Source organism: Cygnus olor, chromosome 14 (assembly GCF_009769625.2).
Source record: "Cygnus olor isolate bCygOlo1 chromosome 14, bCygOlo1.pri.v2, whole genome shotgun sequence".
In the NCBI taxonomy this organism is placed as follows: Eukaryota; Metazoa; Chordata; class Aves; order Anseriformes; family Anatidae; genus Cygnus; species Cygnus olor.
This window is the reverse complement of record NC_049182.1, coordinates 14,315,930-14,340,429: the sequence shown is the minus strand read 5'-3', so window position 1 is coordinate 14,340,429 and position 24,500 is coordinate 14,315,930. Positions and strand designations below refer to the sequence as shown.

Sequence of the window (24,500 nt, the reverse complement as noted above, 5' to 3'; positions counted from 1 at the left end):
TTGAAGAGTCTAAGCTCACATCCTCAAAAGAAAGCCCACGATTTTTTGGGGCTGTTTTACATCCCATCAGAATTCAAAGCAAAGTTCATGTTTCACCTCAAGCCCCAGTAAGTTAGCTAGAGCAATATTTCCTGATTCATGGGGTAACACTTAGCCTTTTACATTGTCCTCACTGCCATGTTGTGCTGTTAAGGGCAAAAAGCATTGCTTAATACTTTCTAACAACAATCGAGGCTATTTTTAAACACAAATGTTTCTGTTCTGCACTGTCCATTGCCGGGGCATTTTCAGACTGCTAAGCCTTACGTCTTCTAGTTTATGAGCTGTCTTTCTCATGGCAAACCTACCACAACTACTTCATAAGCTAAATATAATGGTGAACCCATGCAAACATCAGGGTGATTTTTCCATCTCATTTTGTTTCTCCCCAAAGCAGAAAATGCTTGTTGCTTGGAAATTGATCTTGGAAATTATTCAAGTGCTCTCTGAGGTTTTCAGAGATGTCCGTTCTGAGGAGATATCAAATGTGCACACATGGGCCCAACCCAGCTGACAAATGTGTACCTGATGACTTCCTGTGCTTGCTGCGCTGGAGTTGAGCAGCTGTAGGACTGAGACTTGGGGCGTAACGGTGAGCAAAAGCTTCAGGTAAGACATTTATCAGCTTTTACTCATCTGCCGGTAGCGCATATTGCTACTTTCATATCCCACACGAATAACCTGGATCTAACATCTTCCACTCTCTGTAACTCCTCAGCTCAGAAGTAACAGAGCAAGAATTATTATTTTTGAATGGTGAAAATAGTACAAAAAGTCTGCATATAACCAACATCCAGGCACTTTAGCAGCACAACACTGGATCTGTGCTGCGGTGCTGTGTGAGACACGTAGAGGTACTGGGGGGTCCCTGCTGCATCCGCGCCTCCCCCAGGGCTTTAGGGCTGCTTCAGCAGAGACACTGTGTGGGATGAATCCCCCTGGGAAGTGCAGTCTTTGGAGAGAGGAAACATAAAGCATCTGTGTAGTGTGTTCATTTAATGTGTTCATCCAAGTATTTCAGCATTCTGGCTTCTTCTTGAAGCTATCTTTCCCACCTTGGAAGAAAAGGTGCTTTGTGGGGAAAGTTCTTCATTTAAAAATCAAATAAAGTTAAGCCTTCGCTGCAGCTTTTATGTTTAAGGTGTTCAAAGCAGTTCCAAAAAACATGTACCACCAGTGGAGGTAACTTTACTTTTCATGAACGTGCAAACCAGAATCTAGTGCTTACTACAGATATCTAATTAAGTACATCTTAATCTCATCTGCTGTGAGTGTATTTCAAACTATCAAAGGAAAAATAAGCAATTCTTTCCAACAGATCTTAATCTAGTGTCAGTTAAAATATCTGCCCAGCTTTTGATAGCTGGAGGCACTTGTTACGGACCCGATACATATCTAATGAGTGAGTGAGGAGGAAGGAATGGCATCGTGTCATGTAAGAGTTTTGGCCAAAGATTAAACCACAGTTGTGCATTAATTTGAGATAATAACAAAATAGTGTGTGCCTGAAATTGTGCCCAATTAGTTGCCTGCTCCCAAACTGATTCTTGTATCTGACAAGAGGTTACGCTGACCTTTTTTTTTTTAAAGCATATTCTTTATGTTTAAAATGAAGTTGGAAAGATGTGCAAGAATCTAGGTATGAACATTGGGTGCTGATGTGCACACAGATTAAAATCATGTTTTCAGGTTGTAACAGGCAGTATCATAATGGAAATAATTAAATGAGGCTTGGGGAAAAAAAAAAAACATGCCTGGTACCAGTCCAGAACTTGTTTGTTCCTATGTGAATCGTTTGTTTGGTTCCAGTACCAGCGGCGTTGGCATGTTAGACTTGTTAAGAACATGACATTGTTGGTGATGGGGAGTTTGTTGTTGGCACTGATTGATTCTCAAGGAGTAGCTGGAACCTGGTCGGTGTTTTACAGCAAATAGTTGCCTCACCACAAATAATGTGCAGTGCTGGGTAAGATTTAGCAGAGCGCTGGGCACGGGCTGCCGTGAGGTTGGCTCAGGACTGCCCCGGGGTCTGGCTGCTCTTGCGGACGCATTGGCTGAGGCAATGTCACTGACAGGCAGCCGTCCTGCAGCCTCGCTCCCCTGTGCCTTGCGTCTCCATTCATTCTCTGTTCATAGTGTCCGTACATTATAAGGGCTTTAAATACTGGTTGCAAGGCAAGATGTGGCCTGTTGCTTCTGTCACGCGTGAGCTGGTTTCTAGAGTCGGACACCGTGCTGCTGGGGGCAGCATCTGCAGGCAGCTGGACTCGCACCAAAGCTGGATGGGGAACCTGTCCTGCCTGAGTGTGCCAGAGGGAAGAACGACAAATCCTGGAGGCTGCAAGTCGAAGTAAGAGAAGCTCAGCAGCAAAGCGTGTTTCTGTACATCCTTGTCTTTAAAGGTCGCTGACAGATAGCATGAACAGTTATTTCCATTTTTCACATTTTGGGTAGCTAAGGTACAGAGCAGAAAGGAATTTTTCAGGCAGGAGTCCGGTTTGAGGTTGTGTTGCTTTATCACTTCACCCAAAAAGAGTATACTGGTTACGATTCAGTGTTTTATTTTCTTTGTTGCTGTAGACACCGTTGTCAAGTCCCAGAGTTTGCTGTAAATAAGTCTACAGTATAAAATGATATTTGTTTTTCACAATATCAGTTTTCTGCCTTCTCTCTATCCTGTCTTTCCAGTACTTACTTTAGAAAAGCTAGAAACATAAGTTATGCAGTGGGTCTGACTTGACACTTAAATGCTGAGATGGGGCAGAAATACCACTGGTGTGCTGCTGCCTGGCTCCGTGTCACTGCTGTGGCCATGCTGCTGCCTTGTCCCGCCAGCACGCTGGGCAGCCACCGCTCTCGGCAGGTGGACTTTGGCAGAAGTCCGACCTTCACCACTCTTCACAGCAAGCGTGGGTGTCTGTTTTGAAGCTGCCGGGAGCCCAGCGCATAGCTACTGAAAATAAATGTGGTATGAGCCGATTGATTTATCTGTGTGTTCTAGCCCAGCAATTAATTCTGCTTTTGGGAGGCAGAACCAAAGCAGCAAACATGTCGTAATGCCAGATTGGAGCTGATAATGGATTCCTCCCTTCCTCAGCCCTTCGCTAGCGCAGAGATCAGCCTATTAAGGAATAATCTCCCAGAGCATCGGGGCCGGCTCCAGCAAGGATCACCACCGGCTGTACCGTGGCAGCGTGGAGCCCAGCCGACGGCTGGAGATGGAGCCAGAACCCACAGGTGCTGGGGATGGGAGGGAGGAGGCAGCAGGGGCTCGGAGGGGTGTCTGCATGCCCACCATGTTCCCGAGGGGCCGCAGGGCTGCACAGAGCAGGGAAGTCGCTGCTCTAACTGTACTTTTTGCCACATTGGTTTGAAACTTATTATCACGTATTATTTTACCCCGTGCTGTTTGCTGATGGTATCTGCATGGGTTGGCCCCAGCCTGGTGAGCTGGGCAGCAGGGCCAGCACACAGCATGCCTCCTCACATTGGAGGCAGCTGCAATTGATGGTTGCGTACAACTGCTAAATGTGAGCTTTGTGGGGAAGCTGAGGCCACCAAGCTGGTTCTGGTCTGGGAGCAGTGGTTGGGATGTACTGCCCAGGGGCACTGGTGGATGTCTGAGGGCCCCGGGGTAGCACGGGTGCAGCAGTGGGCACCCGTCCTGGTGGCGTAGGAGCAGGGGAGAGGAGGGAGCGGGCTGCACGCCCTCGCCCTGCCCACACACTCATGTGAGCTGGGGTTACGTTTGTCCAAACCATTCAGGGTGCTAAGGAGCCAATTGAGATGCTGTCACTGGAAGCTGCAGCACGTAACCCTCCCCAGCAGGAAGGCTTGCTTTCCTGTCAGCAGCACAGCAGCTCGCTGATGCATCAGCTACAAGTGCAAAGTCAGTGCCTCGAAGAGGAAGCGCTAAGGAGAAGGCTGCTGCCAAGGCGATCTCTGATCCTCCTGTAAAATTTCCGGTGTGTAAAGTGACTCTGGAGCTGGCTTTTGATAGAATTATTTCTTTTGCCTTAGCTACAGAGAAAGTTGAATCTATGGTCTCTTTCACAAATCTTTCTGATTCAGTCAAGTAGAATCAATGTGGCTATTTTTTCATCCTGACTTGTCTTTTATGTGCATATTGCAGTGTGGGACTGAACTTTTGATGTATTTTAGCATGTACAAATTGAAATGTAAGAGCTGAAAATGTTGCATCCATTTTCAAGAGATGCCCTGGTCCTGTTAAGCCAAGACCAAGAAACAGTCCTGTGAGCTCTTAACCAGGAAACAACAGGGCTCTGGTTATCAAAGCACACAGTCTCATTAAACGGATACCTGAGAACAGAGAAAAGGTAAATATTACAGGGAAGATAAAGTCTCGGATTGTTTTCTGCAGACTACATGTTTACCTGCATTGTCACAGGAATATGCATGTCTGCACACTGCGTTCAGAGCTAAGGCAAATCCTTTTGGGAGGTGTTGTCGTGATTGTCTTTCACTGTAGCACCAATCGAGATACGCCTTTTTCTGCTGCAGGACATGGCTTTGGACATCCCGCAGGCAGGCGGTGACACCCAGCAGCTGACAGCAGGCAGATAACCAAGCGATGGGGTACTCCTCACATCGCAGACTACCTGTCCTGGGCTGTCCTGTCCCTAAGGACAGTACAGACAGAGCAAAGCAGGTGGTGCTCGTTTGAGAAAATCAGTTTCTGAAGTGATGTGTTTATAGCAGTACAGTTGTGGAGAGAAAAGGCAACGTGTTTGGGGGTGAAACTTCTATGAAAACTCTGTGGCCAGTGATCCAAATGGTGTATGTGTAACAGGCAGCCAAGACGTTACTCTGCTGTTGCTCTGGATTCATCTCACCAGCTCCAGAATCTGTAGAAGGATGCAGAGCTGGAAAACTCTTCTTGAAACATCAGGGGCCGTTTGGTGTGAAATACGGCTCTAATGAAATGTGACAGTGTGGCTTTCGTGTTGCTGCAGTCAATTCATCAATATGAAGAGGGCAAACGCTTTGACAGGAGGTGTGGGATGATTAATGGGCTGCTACATGCTTTGTGTTTTGTTGAAATCAACACCACCTGCTAAGGCTGGAGCTTTATTAACTGTAAAGGTTGTTAACAGTCACCCTGTGAACTCTGCGGGGTTTTTCAGGCATATGTACGTAGCCATTTGGGGGCTGCAGGCTGAGAGACTCACACTGAGCTAACCACTGCTGCGTTGGGTCTCGTGTTTTTTGTGTGCTCTGGCCTTGGCTGAAGCTCAGGTGACCTAAGGCCGGGTGAGAAAACAGTAGCCCAGCAGTCCAACCGGGTGCCTACTTTTGGCATGAAGGGCAAAGTTACACTTGGTGTTCCTTGGGTTATCTAACCCCCAGTAAGTAACAACCAGGTTACTTGCAGGAGTTGAGAAAAGCAGTTTTAAGGCTTTGCAAGGCTGCTGCTGTGCCCTGAGAAAGCTCTGGGCCTGCCGCAGTGCAGGCAGCGCCGCGCTGCATTTCTTTGCCAAGTTCTGGCCCCCAGGTGAGCTGCTGCTGGACGCCGTTCTGCTTCTGCCTCGGCTCCTGCTGCGCAGAGTCCTGGTGCCCTCCTGACACCGGGAAGACCTCACGGCTGCAGGAAGCCAGCGAGGCTCCTACCTGCCAAACCTCAGCCTTGGGGCCAAGCCTCGCCTTAGGGATCCGGATTGCTCTTGGAGGCAGGCGCTGCCTTTGGGGTTGAGCACAGGTCTGTACGTTTGCAGAACTGAAAGCATAAAGCACAGCCTAAGAAAAATGTAGCAAATTAATTTTCCAGAGACTTCCCCCTCCCTTCTGAAAGGGATGCCTTCAGTTGGGGGGAAAAAAAATGTCAATTTAAAACAAAAGACCAATGAATATGGTGGCACTTCTTCTTTTGCAAGTTTAAACACCTCATCTTTCCTTAGAGAACAGCTCTAAATCATTTTATTTGCAAACCCTAAGCAGGAATTTGTATTCATGGTAAGACATTTATTGAGTTAATTTATTTAAGGCTGGGGCATAATTTCTAATAATGGAAGAGTCTCTAGGCCCAGTGAAATTGTCTCCCTGATAGGACATTAATATTTTAAGGGATTATAATGCTCTGTCAATTGATCTGTGTCTTTAAGGGAGTAGGTTAGCAGTTATTGATGAACACTCATATGAAGGATTATCTTAAATAAATCTGGTGCTCTGTAGACCGATGCCTGCCACAGGGCTGCTTTGCCGCACTGACTGCGAGGTGGCTTCAGGGTCTGGGCAAATGGGAATGAAGGAAATAAGGAGGAAAAATAACGTGATGCAAGTCTGCAGGGTCTCTTGGTGGCTAAATTTCCCCATTCTTAGCAGTGGGGACCATTTACGCTGTTTGAATGATTTAAAAGGAGGAAAAAATGAACTAAAACCATTGTTTTATTGCTGTATTGAATGGGATGTTGCACTATTAAAGATGGCATTGAACAGCCTTTAAAAAGAGGTTAACAAAGGCACCGTGACCAGACCATTTTAGGGGCAGCGTGCCCGAGGGAAGGGATGGCAGCACCCACTGCTTGGTGGCGGCGCCCTCACCCCAGGTCACAGCGGCAGCGCGAGCAAAGTGCTGGCAAGAGCCAGAAACCTGGAAGGGTGCCGAGGCACTGTCACAGGCTGTCACCTCGTGGTGTGTTGGCTGGGGTAGCTTCTGAGGGGCCTCATTCCTGGGAAGCACTAAATTCAGTCCTTGCAGCCAGGTGATCCCACCGTGCTGAGGCATTACGGTAACTTTGCAGTGCAGAGACACTTTGCAGAGACAGCTGGAGGGTTCCTGCTACGCTGTGGAGCTCTGCCTGGGGTGTGTTCACTGGGCTCCAGTGTAAGGTTTTATTTACTCATGTACGAGTTAGTTCTCTTCATGCAATAGGCAATGTATTTATCTATTAAAAAAGTGAAATTCTGCTCCAAGTGAAATGCTGGCAGTCTGTTTCTATGTCCGTGGCAGCATTGTGGACATTGAACATTTATTGAGGAAAACTGAACTTCAGCATGGAAGGAAACACAGTCACAAGGCAGCTTTGACTGTACTGCCTGCAACAGCAAAATAAATGTGTTAAGAAAAAATGGGCCATGGAGGCCTTCAAGACATTACATGTCTGTTTTTTCCCTGAAACTTACTGTGGAGAGGAGTATTTCACTGCCCTGCAGAAATTCAGACTGATGTGTACGTAAGATGAATGCTTAAGTCTGAACTGTGCTCCTTGGGGCCCCATCCAATATTTTTTTTCCTACATGCCTGTTCATCAGCGTGTTGTCAAGCCCTCGATTAATGAGCTGCTGGCAGCTCTGTTTGTCCTCACTCCCCTCCTTTGACCATGCTGGGTCCTTTCCCTGCAGCAAGGTGCTGCTCAGCTTCGCACACGGTGACACACGTCTGCTTGCAGGAGCCAGATGTTCAGCAAGGACAAATAAAAAAGAAAGCGAGTCCTTCTCTTGCTCCTTTTGTCCTCTGAGAGGTCAATGAGTCCCTCCTGCTTTTCCTCCTGGAGGGATGGGCCAGGGCAGGTAGCACTTGCTCACCTAAATCACGTTGTTGCTTAATTGCCCTATGGGCCTGCCGCAGTGCATGCTTCAGGAGACAGTAGGGGCAGCTCCGCCATGGAGACTGGCCAAGGAAGTGCTGTAAGCAAAGCTGTTCCCCTTTGTCCTGGCTGTCGAAGATGACTGAGGAAAGCAATCCCAAAACCACCCAGAACATCTGGAGATTTCTAGTTTTACATTTAGCTGTTCAGCGTTTTTGAATCCCTGTTAGCCTGGAAGAAAAAGCTCCACGTGTTGACTGTGGAAGTTGTGGCTGTGTTTCTGCTGTAGCTTCTGATAAACTGACCGTGCCCTTGGTCTGATATAATGGGAGAATAATTAGAAATGAAGTGTCTGATGCATTTCCTCTCCATTCATTTATTATGATCCTCTAGTTCCTTTCTGTCTAAATGGCGCACCATCTCCTTATTTTCAAATTCTGCTCACGTGTGAATCTTTCCATAATTACCTTTTGTTTCCTGTTTTGCTTTATTTACTGTTAGTGTAAGAAGATCCTCTGACCTTTATCCACTTCTTTACATGTACAGTTTGGAAGGGTGTATTATTTTGTGTCCCACGAGGGAGTTAATCCTGTGCGTGCTTGTCTCAGCTGATAGGAACAAGAATAATTATGTCTCACAACAAATACCTGCACATACACAATGGAGGAGACTGAGCGAGCAGAAGTGCTGAGGTGGGAGGGACCGTATATATAGGGTTACTATTACAGGGTTGGCAAGTAGGGAGCGAAATCATAGAAAGCAGTGTTGCTTGGCTTGTGATCTCTGTGCCTGTTAAGAGGAGGGAAGATGAACTTTCTGCACCTGGCCCTGGATCCCTGCCTGCAGTGAGGGGCAGGTTTGCTGAATGAATGAAACCTGTGCTCTGAAATAATCGCCCAATGTGACTGAGCACAGTCAGCTGTGAGCTCTCAGATCTGCGGCCACAGGAGACTGAAAATTGCAGGCAAGTTTAGATTATAGCTTGAGTTAAGCTATCCATTGTAGGAGAAAAAGGTGCCTCAAGCATGCTAAGTTACTGTATAAAATGGTAATGACTTAGAAGTTTTACATCCATTGTATTTGTTTAGAGTAAATGAATTGACCAGACAGAAGGCAAACAACATTTTGGAGGAAGAATTTCACGTAAGTAAATCTCAGTAACCTTCATTTTGATATGATTTAAGACTTTCTGCATGTATTTAAAGAACTCAGCCCTGCAAGCAAACCTGTGTACCATGCTGTATAGGCAGATGTGAGCATAAGCTGCCACTTCTCAGAGCAGCTTGAAGGATCAGAGTTTACATCTTGAGAACATAAATGCATTACCTGGGTGTGGTTTTAACACTCTTACAAAAGGACTGAATCTAATTTTATGTAAACTCTACTTGCATCTTGGAGTTACTTCTGATCTTCATTGGAATGAGTAAGGCAGGAATCAGGCCCGTAGTGTATGGGGGGGGGATGTGTCATATAAATAATAGGACTGATTCCCCTCTCTCATACTGCTGTAAACTAAAAGGAGTACTACAGATGAGGTCAAAACATATAAATGTGTGTGCTACTCACAGTACCAGCACATAGGAGTGGGCTCTCTATTTTTAAATTACCCTGGTTGGTGTGTGTCATGCAGCCTGGGACTCTGGGGGCAGTTGCTGTTGGCCTGTTGGTGCAGGTGCTGCTGCCCATTGGCCTCTGAGACCCATATGTGGGTGCTGAGGGTCTGCCTTGCGCTGAAGCACAGCAAGGACTGCCTTGAACACCTGTAGGTATGAATTACAGCCTCAGCCAGTCACCTCAGCAGTGCCTGCTTTTTCTGGAGCTGAGGTCATTTTTCATGTGATGTAATGACAGTGACATGGATGGAAAGAATCTACTTTTTTTACTAAGAGCAAAAGTTCAAAGAAGTTCTTGAAGGATTTCTGTAGGTACCATAAAGTTGCCTGTTTACCTGCCCGTGACTCCAGATAACCACTCAAGGCAAGTGAAAAGCAAAAAGCAGATTACAGCGGTCGGCATCTGGCCCTGAGCAGCCAGCTCTCCGTGCCAGGGTCACTCCTGCCCCAGCTAGCACGTGCCTTGCTGGGCCTGGGCTACTGCATCCACTTCAAAACTCACCTCCTGCTCTTCCAGGCAGACACTGGGCCAGTAATGATTTCCTGGACTTGGTCCAGTTATCAGCAAAGTGGCTGAAATTAGAGTTCTTCAAACACGGAAATCAGCAGGACAAAAAAAGTTCAGATCAGGAAAAAGAAAAACTCAGATTTTGACGGAATACTGAAACATGAAAGGCTTAAGTCAATACTCTTTGTACTTTCTCGTGCTTAACATACTTAAACTCTTTTCTCAGTGCCTTGTTTTAGTTAGAAAATACTAAAAGCAAAAAGATTTTAAAGCTAAAACATCAGAAAGTTCATTTTGGTATTATCCACTTGCCGGTACTGGTGCTGTTTCCAGGTCCTCCAAACCCCTTTTTCTTGCATCCACCTCTTCTGTCTCCTTTTGTCCTGGCCAGCTGAGGTCTGAGCTCCTGTATCTGTTGGCACATGACAGGATCCCACTAACTTTTTAGTTCTGTGACAATAGGATTGTTTTTGTATAATTTGATTTTAGTGTCAAATAACTAAGAGTTTCCAATAAGAGTGGCCTGCAGAAAAATACAACACACAATTGTTTTCCTGTTAACTCTGCTCTCTTCTTTGTAGCAGCTCCATATTTTCTCCTGGACTCCCAAAACAGATTTTTAACATGAAAAATTTTAAAAATTAAAACTTTGTTCTGGGAAGAACAAAATTTGAAATTAAAAACAACAAGCAGAAACTATTATTTCACGTTAAACTTTAAATCTGAGGAAATTGAGAGGTAAATCATTTTGAACTGAAACTGAAAGCTTTTCATGATTTGTTTGGTCAGTAAGTTAAAATTTGAACAGCTCTCAATCATGAGAATGCACAACTCTTCTGCAGCAGCTGTGCAGAGAGCAGGTCATGCCATGAACCTTTCCTTACAAAAGCCCCTGCCCACCCACATCCCCAAAGTAGTCATCTCTCAGGATCAGATAGCTGCTCATAACTCAGACTGGGCAAGGCAAAGAAGGAAATAAATAAATTTGGCTTCAGTCACTCAAAACCATGCCTAGATAAACATGCTGACCTTGATGTGAATTCTTGGTTTCTACAAAGCCAGTTAAATCTGATCCCAGGGTATGTGATGCTGTTTGCTTCGTTCATCAGATTGTAATTGTGTTTAGGAGCTACTGCATTTGTGCCAGTGGCCAAGGAAAGCTCAGTACAGGATGGTGCAGCCACGTGGCAGTCATGAAGCTGGAAACTCCCAGCGGTGGTACAGTGATGCCTTTCCCTGGAACATTAATCCCTTGAGAGAATACAGGGAACAAAAAAGGGAGTCGCTGTCTGTCCGGCCTTTGTGTGCAGCACAGTTTCCATCTGCTGGCTGCGTTGACCACAGATGGGCGGAAGAGGTGGTGAAGCTGCTGCCTGGGTTGCGCTCTGGGGTTTTCTCCAGGAGAGCAAAGGCAAAGCCAAACGATCCACATCTCTGTATGCCCAAGACAGAAAAGTCCTGACAGGATGTCCCTCAAACCTTGACCTGGGAATGAAAACACGGGAGTGAAAATGGCTGCCCTAACATTTCAGATGTGGTCTCGCTTGTGTTTGGTTCTGGCAGGCTGAGGTTTCAGGTGTGAGGGTGTGCGGGTGCCGCAGGGTCTGTGTGGGGAGCACAGGAGAAGGACACGGGGTGCCCTCGGGCTGCCAGCAGCACGAGCCGCTTGTCATGGTGTTTCCTGCAGAGCGAAGGAAATGCAACAGGCAGGTTATGCCCAAGTTCATCAGGAAAATTTTTCCTTTGTGTTATAAATAGAGGCAGCACTTAAATGGGCAAAGTAAATGCAATCTTTTTATTTCTGCATTTATTTTTTCTGTCTTCCCTCAACAGCTTTTATTCTCTGATGCACGTGTGCTTGTGTGGTAGCTTCTGCAGTTTGTAGCAGTGTGGCTTGAGGAAACCTTATGAATTACTACCTGACTCTTAGCAGCTTATTGCAGGGGTCTACTTTTCTGGGTGGCTTTTTAGATCCTTGCAACAGCTCCTTTTGCCTGGCATTGGGATGCCATTTGCCACGAGGATATCAGAGAACATGCTAATCTCCTGCTCTGTGGTGAGACGCAGGCGGCACTCTCAGATGTGAGGTGGGAGGTGACGCGGGACTGCGGTGCCTGCTGCTGGCTCCTCTCACGTTCGCTGCCACTGGATGTGAAGGAGCCTGTCACTAAGGGTTACGTGGGCAGCAGTGCAGAGGAGCCTGGATATCACTTGGGGCCCCATCAGGTGATGGTGTACATCTGTTACCTCTCACTCTGTTCCCTATAAACAGAATTATTGCAGCTGCCGGTGACTTTCCTGCTCTTGTGTTTTCACTTCTCTCAGCCCTTCAAAGTTAGGGGATGTAGCATGTATGCTGTCATTATTGGGCTTCAACAAAAAACACAGTCTCACAGTTTTGGCACTCTTCTGTCTCTCTCTATTTCAATAAATAGCTAAGAAATGCTTTGGTTATATTCAGTTCTGGGCGCTGGTGTCACCTTTTCCTTGCCAATGAGTACTTCAGTATGCTGAGTTTCTAGCTCTCAGGTACTTACTTACAGAGCACCCTTTCACTGCCTCCCAACCTTTGATATACTTACCTTCACAGCTGTGCTCTGAAGGAGAAAAGATTTTCCTTGTTCTGTGGAGAATTAGCAGAGGCACAGAGAAATCGAGATTTAGTTCAGGTCTGTGGCGGCAGCAGCAGCTATAAATTTATCCAAGTTGCTTTGTTTCCACTGTCTTTGCTAGATAGCATGTTGCAGTATGTGTTTCATTTTGGCTAACTGATGGCACAACAGGGTCGTAAGACAACTTTTTACTACATATGAGGTCCCCACCCACTAGTCATCAAAATAAATAGAGTTTGGCTTGCTTTCTTCAAAATAAGGCCTTAGTAACTAGGATCAGATGCAATAAAATTGTTCAGAAACCGGTGCACAAAAATGCTAGCAACCACAGCTCCTTTGTGAAATGGATGTTAATGAAGGGTCCCTCAGCTGAAATTCTAAATTTTCATACTTTAACGAAATGCTACTTTATAGCATTATCCTTTCTGTCTTAAGTTCTTCTTTTATATGGGACTGAGTCTTCTTTCTCGTCAAAATTGTGGCCTAATGCTGTGTAAGCAGGAAAATGATTTCTCTAGCCCGATACGATTGTTATAGTAAGGAGCCCTTGGTAACATCTGGAAGCATCTGAACACCATGTTCAGGCAGAAAGCGCAAAGGCTTGTTAGGAATTTGGACACTAGATAGATATTAGAGCATATTTTATTTTGAAAAGCATCCTGTCTTTCTGCAGTGGGATTCTCATTGCAAGGCCCTGCATTTGTGGTACCTGAATGCTCATGTGTTTTCACTGGCTCTGCATGGGCAAAGATGTCTCCCTCTCCTGGAGCACTGCTGTCCCACAGCACAGCACCACAGCTGCACAACGAGCTGACAAGGCAGAGTGTCCTCTGGGCAGTGGCGAACTACCACCACAGGAAGGATCTAACCCAAGCAGAAAATTCCTCGTACTCGGGTTACTGTGGAACAGCTGAGTTTGAAGCTGAGGTGCTCACTGCCATGCATGATGAGAAGGGCACTGAATCTGAACTTGCGGTTGTGCTTTCACCAGTGTCGGGGCACAGGGACTATGATTTGCATTGTCATTCCCCATTTGTAACGGTACAATCAAGAGGAAAGCTCCTGTCCATCCGAGAATGATGGTGCTTTGCCGGTATCTGCAGGAAAGCTCTGATACACAGGGTATACTTCAAATAACATAGTGGAGCAGGTCAAGCAGCTCAGTATTTCCAGCTCAAACCAATGATGGCCAAGTAGCAATCTTTCCTTGGCAGCTGTGGCAGTGTTGTCCTCACCAGCCCATTCCTGCAGGAGCTTACTGTGGGAACACCAACAGGCGAGTGGCAGAGTTGCTTGTGCCCCCAGTAGAGATGTGTGACTGCAGCATTTCAGGCGGAGCAGCGATGCTGAGCGGAGCAGAGTTTGGGTAGTGTTCCCCATCATGGTGCCAGCTCCAAGGCTAGCACGAGCCTGTGGGAGTCTCAGGCCAGAAGCCAGGATTCGGTTCCACTCCCAGAAAAGTCAACGAAACCCATTTGAAGTAGAATGATTTCATCCTGTACTGCATGCTGAGTGACTTGCCAACATTACTATTAATAGCGTGGGTTTATCCCAGGTACAAGCTAATGGAGTGCAAAGCTACAACATTTCTGTGTAGGTGATTAGTGGAGCATGCAACCATGAGATGCTGAATCTGTCATGTGGGAAGGATTTCGCATGGCTTCAGAGTGTGAGTAGCTTTAGGAACTTCCTAAATACTTCTCTATTTAATAAATCTTTTCTCTATGGTGTTACTCTCAACATTAGCTAATTCCCAACCACGCTGAAAGAAAATCCCCATCTAAAACGAAGTGGTAGCTAAAATCTGGTCACCCTGTAAAGGACCTTAGGAACTGAGCTGTCACTAGTGTCTTTTACCTGGTAAGTATTTAAGATAGCAAGGTGCTGAAAAATGACACAAGCTAGAAGGAAAGGGCTGGTGTCATGATGTGCTGAGAAAGTTAAATGTCATTGTGGGGTTCTGTCTCTGTGCAGTGTTTCTTTTCCCTGTCCCCTTCCCTTAATCTGTTTTCCTTAAACCACAAAACTTTAATTTTCTATTTCACAGAAGAGCAGCGCAAATACTGAAATAATCTCTAGAGATGTTCTGCAGATATTTTTGCTTCTTCAGTCTGTGGCTTTTCCTCCCAACCCAAAGGTAACTGGAGTGTTTATTTTGTACAGGTCATCTGAATTATGTTTAATATAAATAAATGTTGCCGAAAATGAAATTATGCATCCAATTTTCCAGCCCATCCAAAGAACGCTGGGTGCTCAAACAGCAACCTGCACAGGTCCCCAAAATACAATCTATGCGTTGACAGCGCAACCCCTCTTTCCCTGTTCAAGAGCGGGAACATCAGCTGTTTTTGCTGGAAACGCCTCCCCCCATGCCTCCCAGCTGAGTTATTGCCATTCCTGGACTGTGTTCAAGTTCTAAAGGCTCTCACATAGTGTGCGCTAAGCAGTAACTGCTCAGTTCTGTTGTTAGGTTCTTTTTGGTCTAAAAACCTGCAGCAAAGCTCCAAGGACTATTAACTCAGCTTTAAAGCACAGTTTGAGACTGGGGAGAGAGACAGCACCTCCTTCAGCCCTTCACAGAGCACTAACAAACTGAATGGTTCACTCATGTTTTCATTAAGTGAGCACATGAACACAGTGCTTGGGGACACTGCACCATAAAATGTACCTTTTTATGGTCCCCAAATCCTGTTTCTCTAGCTGTCTATTTATATGATGGTACGGCTCTGTGAACCTCACAATGCCAGGTACTAGCTGTGTTGTCTGTCCACAAAACGTTAATTTTGACCTTGTAATAGTAAATTGGGGTTGAACCCTCTGTGTGCACAGCAGCTGGGGAAGTCAAGATCACAAAACTTTCCTCGTGTCTATGAAGTGCTCACTGCCTTACCTCTCCCCTTCCAACGTACTTGGGGATTTTACTCCTGATGGTAGCTGTAGAGATGCTTCCTGACACTAACAAATGAGGATGAAAGCTTGTTTAGGGTAACAGTGATTAGGAGGGAGGAGCTGTTGGGCAGTAAGATTTGTCTCAGGCTGTCATGAGCAGGAAGATAAAAAGAGATGTTCTGCATATACATTTTATGAGGGGGAATGGGAAGGAGATTACAGGTTATTAGTAACTCTGTGATATACTGACCTTGCTTGACTTGTCTGGGACATTTAAAGAATGACCTTAAGCCATGGTGTCTGCAAACCTGTGGTTACTTGTTGAGGTAATTTGCTATATTCCCATCCCTTTAAGGTTTTAATTATTCAGCTAAGTTAAGTAATGTGAGTAAGTGCTCATGATTTCAATTATTTACTTATTTTTAGTAAGCATTTTATGTAGTTTGGTTGTTTGAGCACAAGCTGGGAAAGCAGCTGCACACCTGGTGTGCCCAGTGCGCTTGGCCCCATGTAACAGAATATTATTTGTGTCCCCAGGAGGTACTCGCTGGGTCATGTATCCAACCCGGGCGGCAGCGACACGACATCCCTCCCTGGATTTGAGAACCTCACCGTGGGATACAACAAATATCTCAGGCCCTACTTTGGTGGTACGTTGGCTCTCTGCATTTCACTGTTTGAAGAATGGTCTGTAATGCTTGTGTGGAGGGGTGAGCGTGCTCTCAGCTTTCATTACATGCCTCAGTTTAAAAGGTTGTGTCCCTTTTAAATTAGCTCGTAGCCAAAGCTGCCCTCCTCCCTCTGCATCCAGTGTTGTCTTGAATACGTTGTGCACACATGCACGTACAGGGCATGAGAATGTGTCCATCTATGAAGAACATGGAATTTATAAAAAACAAACAAAAAAAACTTTAGCACCCCTGTGAAAGATCGACAGTAATTAAATTCTGCACTAATTGTGCATGCTTTTGTTTAGGGCCTACCCCTTGTGATTTTCTGCTTTATTTTTGTGCATGTAAATTTATTTAGTAGACAGTGGGCGTAGAGGAATAAGTCATTCTTCCCTCCAGAAAATAATGACTTTTTGACAAGTGCTTTCACTTCACACTGGGACACAAACTAAACCTGATTTAAACCCTTGTGAAACTCCAGAGAGTGAGCACCTGAAGGACAGTCAGTTATTTAGGAACTCACCCGAGGCTGTTGTCTGCCTTAGGTGTCAGGTCTCCCACCTCCCAGGTGAATGTTGCAACCACTTGGAGGAACGGGTTTCAGAATGGCATTGGGCATCTGAAAAATATTGATTAAAGCTTTAAAAAAAAAAAAAACAAACTATGAAAACTTTGATAAATTCTGCTCGTCTGCCAGAACCTGTTACTGAAACAAAGCTCAGCAGAAAAATTCCCCATCAGCTTCCACCGGGAGCTGCATGTTTTTCCGCTGTAGCTCCTGCAGACTGGCCTTCTGCTGCTGGCAGCTTTGAGCCCCTTCCTCTTTTCTGACCATGGTGATAAATTTCTGGGACAAGACAGAATTTAGCAGCTTGTTATGCCCAAAATGTCTCATGCAGGAATAGAAAAGCTCTATTAGAGCCTGTCATATAAGTGAGCAGATGCTTCTGAATTGCTTAACAGCCATCTATGCCAGACTATGCCAACTATAACCATTAAACAAAAGTGGTTGTAACTCAGGTTTGACCTCCTCCAGAGTCCCCAAGTCCTCACAGTTCCACCCTCTGGTCATTAATTTTAGTGGCAAGTGTCTAAATATCTAAAAACAAGATGGAAGAATGTAAATGACAGCTACTTGAAAAAATATGTATCTTAGGTGAATGAAATAAATTTTGGAGTTCGCTGTTTTTTGAAGCGTTCCAAAAACACAAACCCTTCTAACCTGGAAAGAGATTTGGAAAGTGTCCCATAGACTTTCCTACACGTGACTTGGAGATGATGAAAAAGAGTTTCAGCAAGTCCCACGAAGACAGCACTGCTGTGTTACCACCTGGGCAGAGGGCAGTCTTGGAAAGCACCAAGCCCTACTGCTAGCAGGTCTGTGCGCAGCAGCGCAATAGTGACATTGTGGTCCAGGGGACAGGCTCAGATCTTTGGGTCCCAAAGTCATGCTGGAGCCGCTGGGATTAAACAAATGGGGTCCAACCTAAGGGAAAGTCTGTGTCTTTCTGCTTGTATAAAAATGACCCTCTTTCAGAGCCACCTGTTCACCCACCCCATTGCAGGACCTGGTGAGTGCTCTTCAGTCATTTCCTGGGGAGCAGCTGCCCTCTTGTGGTGAATTTTAAGAGTTAATAATAGAAAATAGGGGAGTAAGTACCAAGATTCAGGACTCGAATGCTGAAAATTTGCTTGTAAATAAAACAGCAATATAATAAAAAGGCCAAGGCTGTTGCATTTCTCGTTTGTAACCCAGTACGTGGTCTCAGCAATCACTGAATTTTTCTGACTCTCAGTTTTCCTCTCTGAGGAACAGGGTGGCTGGTGGACACCTGGCTTGTGGAGAGTCCTCAGAGAGCTGCATGTGTGAAACAAATTGTGCAGTGCTTGCTGTTCCTCCCACTGTGCAAACATTGTGGACTGGGTAACAAGGAATAAACTGGCTTTGGCTTCCCGTTGGCAAATGCCACTGAAATGCTCTTCGTTTAAATGGCTAATGGACATGGATATTTGCTGTCTGGTACCATCACCAAATACAGAACTCCAGTTCCCTAACAGCAACAACTTCATTTTGGATGATAAAGTCATTTGTGAGCCTAGTGCTTTGAAACTGTGTCTAGCCCTTTGGGCTTCTGCAGTTTTAGAGATAATGTCCTGTGTGGGGGAAGCTGGGAGTAGCGCCCATGCTGTACGGCATCCTGACCGGTTCTGTTCTTCTCTGCTTAAGCTTTCCTTTCCCTCCACAGGAGAACCTGTTCAAATCGCAATGAGCCTGGACATTGCCAGTATTTCTAGTATATCTGAGAGTGACATGGTAAGCGAAATAATTTGTGTTTTGTAAGAGAGGAGAATGGGATCTGCTTGAGAGACTCATCATGTTACCATATGTTCAGCACAAACTGTCATTCCAGCTGCTTTGCTTTCCTGTGTCTGACCACTTTCAAGGGTGTGAGGAAAAGAAGGCTCACTTATGGTTGCAGACTACATAGACACCATAGTAATGTGGGCTTGTAAGTAAAAAGCGATGACCCCAGAAGTCCTACTGGTTTATAAAAATCAAAAAATAAACAACAACAACAAAAAAACACCTGAGTGCCTCTTGGAAATTTCCTTTCCCTTCCTTTTCCTCCACGTAGCAGCCCTCTGTGCGGGGTAGGACTGGCCTCGGTTGGACGTGGTGGTGCTGTATGAAGACAGCCAGCGTCTCTCCTTGGGGAGGAGAAATGAGGTTTTGAGCTGAGACAGTCTGAGGCTCAATGGACTGGTCAACCCCCCCGGAAAAAAAGTAACGACAGTTTTCAAATGTACAGAGACCATCTTCCCACCACTGAGTCTGGTTCCCTCTGCTTCTGGTTACAGCTTGATTTCAAACATTGCTGAGAATTCCTCGTTCAGGTTAAAGCTCCTTTTCTGTTAAGCCATCCTACAAATTACAGATTAAATGAAACAGAACTGCAGTGTCCACCACAAACAAGCAATGTATCTGTGGTATAATACAGCAAATTCATGCTGTTACACAAATGCCAGGCCTTTTGAAATTAAAAGGCATTACTGGTTGTATTTACTGCATCTGTAAGGAGGGAGGCAAAATAATACAACAGAGTCCTGTCTCTGTCCAGGAGGCTCTTTAGAGCTGAGCATTGCATGTTCTTTTTTGGTGGGGCAATATACAAATCTCAGACACTGCAGATACATCTTGGCAGGCTAAATTCAAGCCAAATTAATCACTTCAATTCAAAGTCCTGTTTAAAAAAAAAGATGCTACAAGTTTTGTGGTTTTGTGTTTTTTGACCTTACTGATGAAATAACAGGTTGGAATTTTTTACCTTTATTTCTTCCAGATGTCTCTCTCATCACGTATGTAATACACGTATAATTTTCCATCTTTAGTCCATGGTTGGTTTTTAATATCAGTGACTTGCTGAGTGGCCTCAAATCTGTACTTCCCATCTGTTTTCTTACCTGCAAAACAGACACAAAAATATCAATTACAATAACTGCTCATTTCAAAATAAAAATAATTTAAAAAACCACAATAAAATAAAACTGAAGTGCTGTGAATATAATCTCTAGTTCTTATACAGAACACGTTAGAGTTCTTATATATACTTATTTCCCATAAGTATATGGGAAATGTAGTACAATAAATAAAACTACGATGAAGATCTGTTGGTTTTACTGTAATGCATTTGGTGCTGAGCTTTGATGGATTGAACAACTGTGAGTTCTGCATCGTGTCACACATGGCATATACCTACAGTTTATGCCGTGCAGGTGTTCTGGATGCTCAGCCTCAGTTTCTTCTCTCTTCCCCAGGATTATACAGCTACTATATATTTGCGGCAGCGCTGGACAGATCCCCGGTTAGTCTTTCATGGTAACAAGAGCTTCACGCTGGATGCCCGTCTAGTGGAATTGCTCTGGGTACCGGACACGTACATCGTGGAGTCAAAAAGGTCCTTCCTGCATGATGTCACTGTGGGCAACCGCCTCATAAGATTGTTCTCTAACGGTACCATCCTGTATGCCTTAAGGTAAATCAACCTTTGCCTTCACTGATGACGGTGGTTCAGAATAGATTTCCAGAATTATGCTAGACAGGAGCAGATAGCAACTGTCAGAGGTAATGATGAGCTTGGAGCCAACAAGCCAACTGTGACAGTACTCTACTGATCCATTACCCACAGTCCTGGCCACCTGGAAACTCCTGCCAAGGATCAGGCAGGATTCCACAACATGACACGTGCTGTGTACAGAGCAGTGTCTGCTCAGAAAGCTCACAATTTTGGATGTTACGTGGGACAAGTCAAGTAGAGTCAGATGGAGGCTGGAGAGGAAGGGAGAGAGGACATCTTAACAGTAAAAGTTTAACTGATGGTGGGGAATTATTTCCTTATCCAGTGCCACGCAGCCATAATTTCTTCTCTTTAGCAAAAAGTGCATGTGTATGTGCACTGCAGAAATGTGCACAGTAATGTGTTAGCAAGCCCTAGATCTCCCTAGCTAGATGTAACGGAGCGTGTCTCAGTTACCTTCAATGCAAGCAAACTGCTATAAGCAGACTTGTTCATCCTCCCCATCAAAGCAAGCCAAGGTTTATGCACCATTAGTTGCTGTGCCTCAGGTGACAAGGGGTAACTTCTAAGTGCTAACAGTAGCACTAGAAAACATGTTAATCTACACTAAGGCTCCCACCACAGCAAGGCAAAAATCCTCCTTCAGTTACGCTTTCATCAGTATGGCTGTAGAGAACATCTTAAGGAGGGTTCTCTCTGCAGCATTCCTTTCATTTTATAGGTCAAAATTTTCTAAACGGAGCAGGATCCTTGTGGTCTAGTCTGCTATGAGAAGTAGAAATATTCCATTACCATGCTTTTATTGCAACTTTAGAGTTCTTTCTCCTCTTACAGAATCACTACTACTGTTGCTTGTAACATGGACCTGTCAAAATATCCTATGGACACACAAACATGCAAACTGCAGTTAGAGAGCTGTAAGTATAACACTGGAAAAAAAAAAAAAACACTGACTTTAAATTTGTTTATTCAAAGTCTAATGTATGTAAGTATGCATCTTGAAAATTTGCATTCATCATGGTGGCCTCCTGAAGCAGTAAATAATAATGGTCAAAAGAAAACAACTTTATTTGATCAATGTTCAAATGCTTGTGTTGTAATCCTCAGTTTAGAGTTTTTTTCTGTCACTATGCAATTTATATTTAGGAAAAAAAAGTGGTAATAAATAGTATCTTCATCAAAGAGTAAATTAAATAGTTCAGTTCTGTACAGAAAGAGTTTAGTAGTAACTGCTACGTTTCCAAATTTGGTCCTTTTTGCACACAACTTCAAAAGCAACTTGTGGGGATAAGTGCATGGGATGGAGTACAGAACAACCTCACACATATTACCTTAAACCTGTTGTATCTCCCAAACCAATCCAACCCTGTCTGTGAGAGCTGTCTGTTACAATAATGGAGATGGAGGGACCCTCATCAACAGGAGGAGTCTCAGGCTTGGAAGCCTCAAAAAAAAGGAACAATCAGGGAATTCTGCTCTTAAATTAAACGTTCGTCTACAGCAAAGTTGGCTGAGAACTGGTAACAGGTAAATCAGACCCTAAGAAAAGCTAGGGTACTACATGGCTTTTACACAGGAGCTCAGCAAGAACAGTGCTGCTGTTACGTCTCTGTGAAGCTCCCCCACAAGCAAGCCCCCTTCTCCTGCTTTGTGTCACAAAAAGAAACATCTACAATCTCGGTGCTGAAAAGACCAGATTAAACTTCTGGGGTTGTAGCATGAAGCACCTAAGGAAGCACATATTATTTTCACATTAAAATCATATTAGTTCACCATGGTTAACTTTATTACAAAGAATAGCTCCTGAAATAATAATGATTGGCCTCTTCTGCTAAAGCATAGCTTGTTTGGGCCTGCTTTAAAAGTGATTGGGTCCTACATCATGCTCAGTTGCTGTATAATTCCAATGAAATTACATGCACATTGCCCACTGGAGGTTTCATTAGGATAAGTGCCCAGAAATAATGCTATTTAAATATATGCCAGATGAATTAACAACAATCTATCATTTATTATAAAATTTTCCTGAGTAACCATGATTTATAAAACTGTTTAGAAACTTTGAAAAGTCACATGCTTAGGATTCTGCGCAGGGATTCATACCCTGGACACCTCATTTACAAGTTCATCATACTCAAACTCTGGTAATTTGTGTCTAATAAGAAAACACAATTAGATAAAAATAGAGCTGCAACTGCATCTGATTCTTTCTACCAGGATGAACAGGTCATTATCAGCATAAACGTGTCCCTGCTCATTTTCTCAAAGAATGGCACTTAATAAAAGGATCAAATTAGTGAGATTGATTGGCTTATTTACTAAATTAAGTGAAATTTTTGAAGTGAATGGCTAGCTGGTGACACAGTACAAGCTCTATTCCTCACATTGAGGTATTCTTTAGTCCAACCTGAGGTCACGGAGTGCCATCATTTACATTCCTGGTGGCAATTTCTCAGCTAGCACATGTGGAGTTTACTGATAACTGCTTGAGCTGTTGATCTTATCTGTCCCATTGTTTTGGGGCAGGAATTCAGTGTCACCTAAACATTGGGTATGTTTGTGTGTCAACAGTCCTGGGCAATACATATATGGTCAGAAGAGCCTGGTATGTAACTGCAGAGCAGTCTCAGCTCCAAGCTCTCAATTAACTGTGGACACCTTTTCTGATCTTATTGAGCACTTGAATAGATGGTCCAGTGCCATATGCTTCTGCTAGCTGATAAGGGCTCCGTGAGATCTGCCCTCTCTTGTTTTTAACCAGTGCATTCTTGCTCACCTTGCGTGACTGAAGAATATGCTCAAGGGTTGAGCACTGTGGTAGTTTTATCCTGCAGTGTATAACTGATCTGGGGATGGCAGGAGTATTAAATTATCTTGAAAAACGTGAAAACATTTTAAAATTGGAATACCCAATATAAATGATTGAAACGGGTTCGTTGCATCACTCGCAGTGATACATGTTCCCAGCCAAATCTGAACCAGCAGACTGAAAATATAGCAATGAAAATTCCACTGACGGTCTGACATGGAAAGAGGGTTTTTGTCCAGCCCAGGTTGCAGAGGTGCCATTTTTGCTCCTAGCCAGGAGGCAGGGCAGAGCGACACCTGGCATTTATTGGCTCACCACAGTAACACAGGTCTCTGTTCTCCTTAGGGGGATATGATGAAAATGATGTCATCTTTACATGGCTGAGAGGAAACGACTCTGTCCATGGCATAGAAAGGCTGCGGCTCTCTCAGTACACAGTGGAACGTTACTACACCCTGGTCTCGAAGTCACAGCAGGAGACAGGTAAAGCTCTCTTAAGGATCTCTCCTCCCACCTCCTTCCTTCTATGGACCTATATCTTTTGACTCAAGAAGCCTGAATCAAGGAACTCTTGAGCAAATCTTACAAAGAGAGACAGAAAGATAGTAAAATCTAACTTGCAATCAGGGCATTCTGTAGGATGGGAAGCCATGGAAAGATGGATCTTTTAATATACTACATTCACTTAACCTGTTGATTTTTTTTTCCTTAAATGCTCAATTTCTTTCTCTACACACACCTGAATATACTCCCTCCCCTCCTCACAGGTCTGCAGTCTATAAATACTGCAAGGAGCCATGTTTACAGTGACTGGGAGTAAAATTAACTTTCTAAATATACTTTTTTTTTTTCCTAAATGACAGTTCTGTCATGTTTTTGGTGGATTAATATCCCTCTGTTCATCAGAATTCAACATCTTTTTAATTTTCAGCATGAATACTCTTCTATCACTATAGAAAGGGACAAATCTTCCTTAGAATGACCAGGTTTTAAAAATAATCATGTTTTGTTGTTTACTGTAGTGTACACAGCCCAAGAACAACATGGTTTTTGTTTCTACACTTCAAAGGGAACTATTGTTTAAGCAGCAGAAATATCTCCTGAAAATACTTGCAATCCAGCCCCTGAACGCTTATGTCACTATAATGACACTGATTTTAAAAAATGGACTGAATTGTTTTGGAGTATACAAAGACACAGTTACCAAAGATCACAAATTACTAATGAATACAGGGAATATAAATCCCTGTGATGATAAGATGCTGGGATGCTTTGGGACGTGAGCCAAAGCCTGCTGAAATCAAAAGAAAATCTTGTGTTTATTTCTCAGCCATCAGATAAGAATGAATTTGGCAATGCCTCTTCAAAGTGGTTCTTGGGAAAAAATGTGCTGAAAAAGAGAATCGAAGAAAGTATCAGCCTGTCCCCACCCTGAGCTACAATGCTAGAATAAAATATTCCCACTGTGGATTAAGTTCAGGAGCCCCACTGCAAGCTACACGTTGTATCTCCTGCCAGCCAATTCTGTGTATGTGTACAGACATACATGTGTTTGTTTATCCATCCTTTGTCTAGGATATGTTAGATACGAAAGGTTTCTGAGGCAAGAAGTCACGCTTTTGTAAGTAATGCATCTGCCATGATTTCAGTGAGGCTCTGCTGATGTCCATCAGCTGAAGGTCTGGTGCTGGGGGGTCCCGATTTCGGTTTGAAGGTCCTTGGGAATCTCACATTCGCTG

General features: G+C 44.3%; 1 protein-coding gene and 2 long non-coding RNA genes across 3 annotated transcripts in view; 2 read left to right on the top strand and 1 right to left on the bottom strand.

Moving 5' to 3' along the window:
• The first annotated feature begins 9 nt into the window (after positions 1-9).
• Positions 10-1,331, top strand: LOC121077953. The gene is made up of 2 exons (XR_005824383.1): positions 10-107; positions 434-1,331. It is a non-coding gene; the product is annotated as an uncharacterized LOC121077953 (long non-coding RNA).
• A 12,140-nt stretch (positions 1,332-13,471) lies between these two features.
• The window catches only part of LOC121077946 (gamma-aminobutyric acid type A receptor subunit pi), a 12,945-nt gene continuing 1,916 nt past the window's right edge, over positions 13,472-24,500 (top strand). The window contains exons 1-6 of the mRNA XM_040573620.1: positions 13,472-14,453; positions 15,743-15,855; positions 18,123-18,190; positions 19,693-19,910; positions 20,787-20,869; positions 23,107-23,244. Of these exons, the coding sequence (XP_040429554.1) occupies positions 14,398-14,453; positions 15,743-15,855; positions 18,123-18,190; positions 19,693-19,910; positions 20,787-20,869; positions 23,107-23,244 (676 nt within the window). The 5' untranslated portion in view covers positions 13,472-14,397. The remainder of the gene's footprint in view (positions 14,454-15,742; positions 15,856-18,122; positions 18,191-19,692; positions 19,911-20,786; positions 20,870-23,106; positions 23,245-24,500) is intronic.
• The window catches only part of LOC121077950, a 26,122-nt gene continuing 20,794 nt past the window's right edge, over positions 19,173-24,500 (bottom strand). The window contains exon 4 of the long non-coding RNA XR_005824378.1: positions 19,173-19,338. This is a non-coding gene — a long non-coding RNA (uncharacterized LOC121077950). The remainder of the gene's footprint in view (positions 19,339-24,500) is intronic.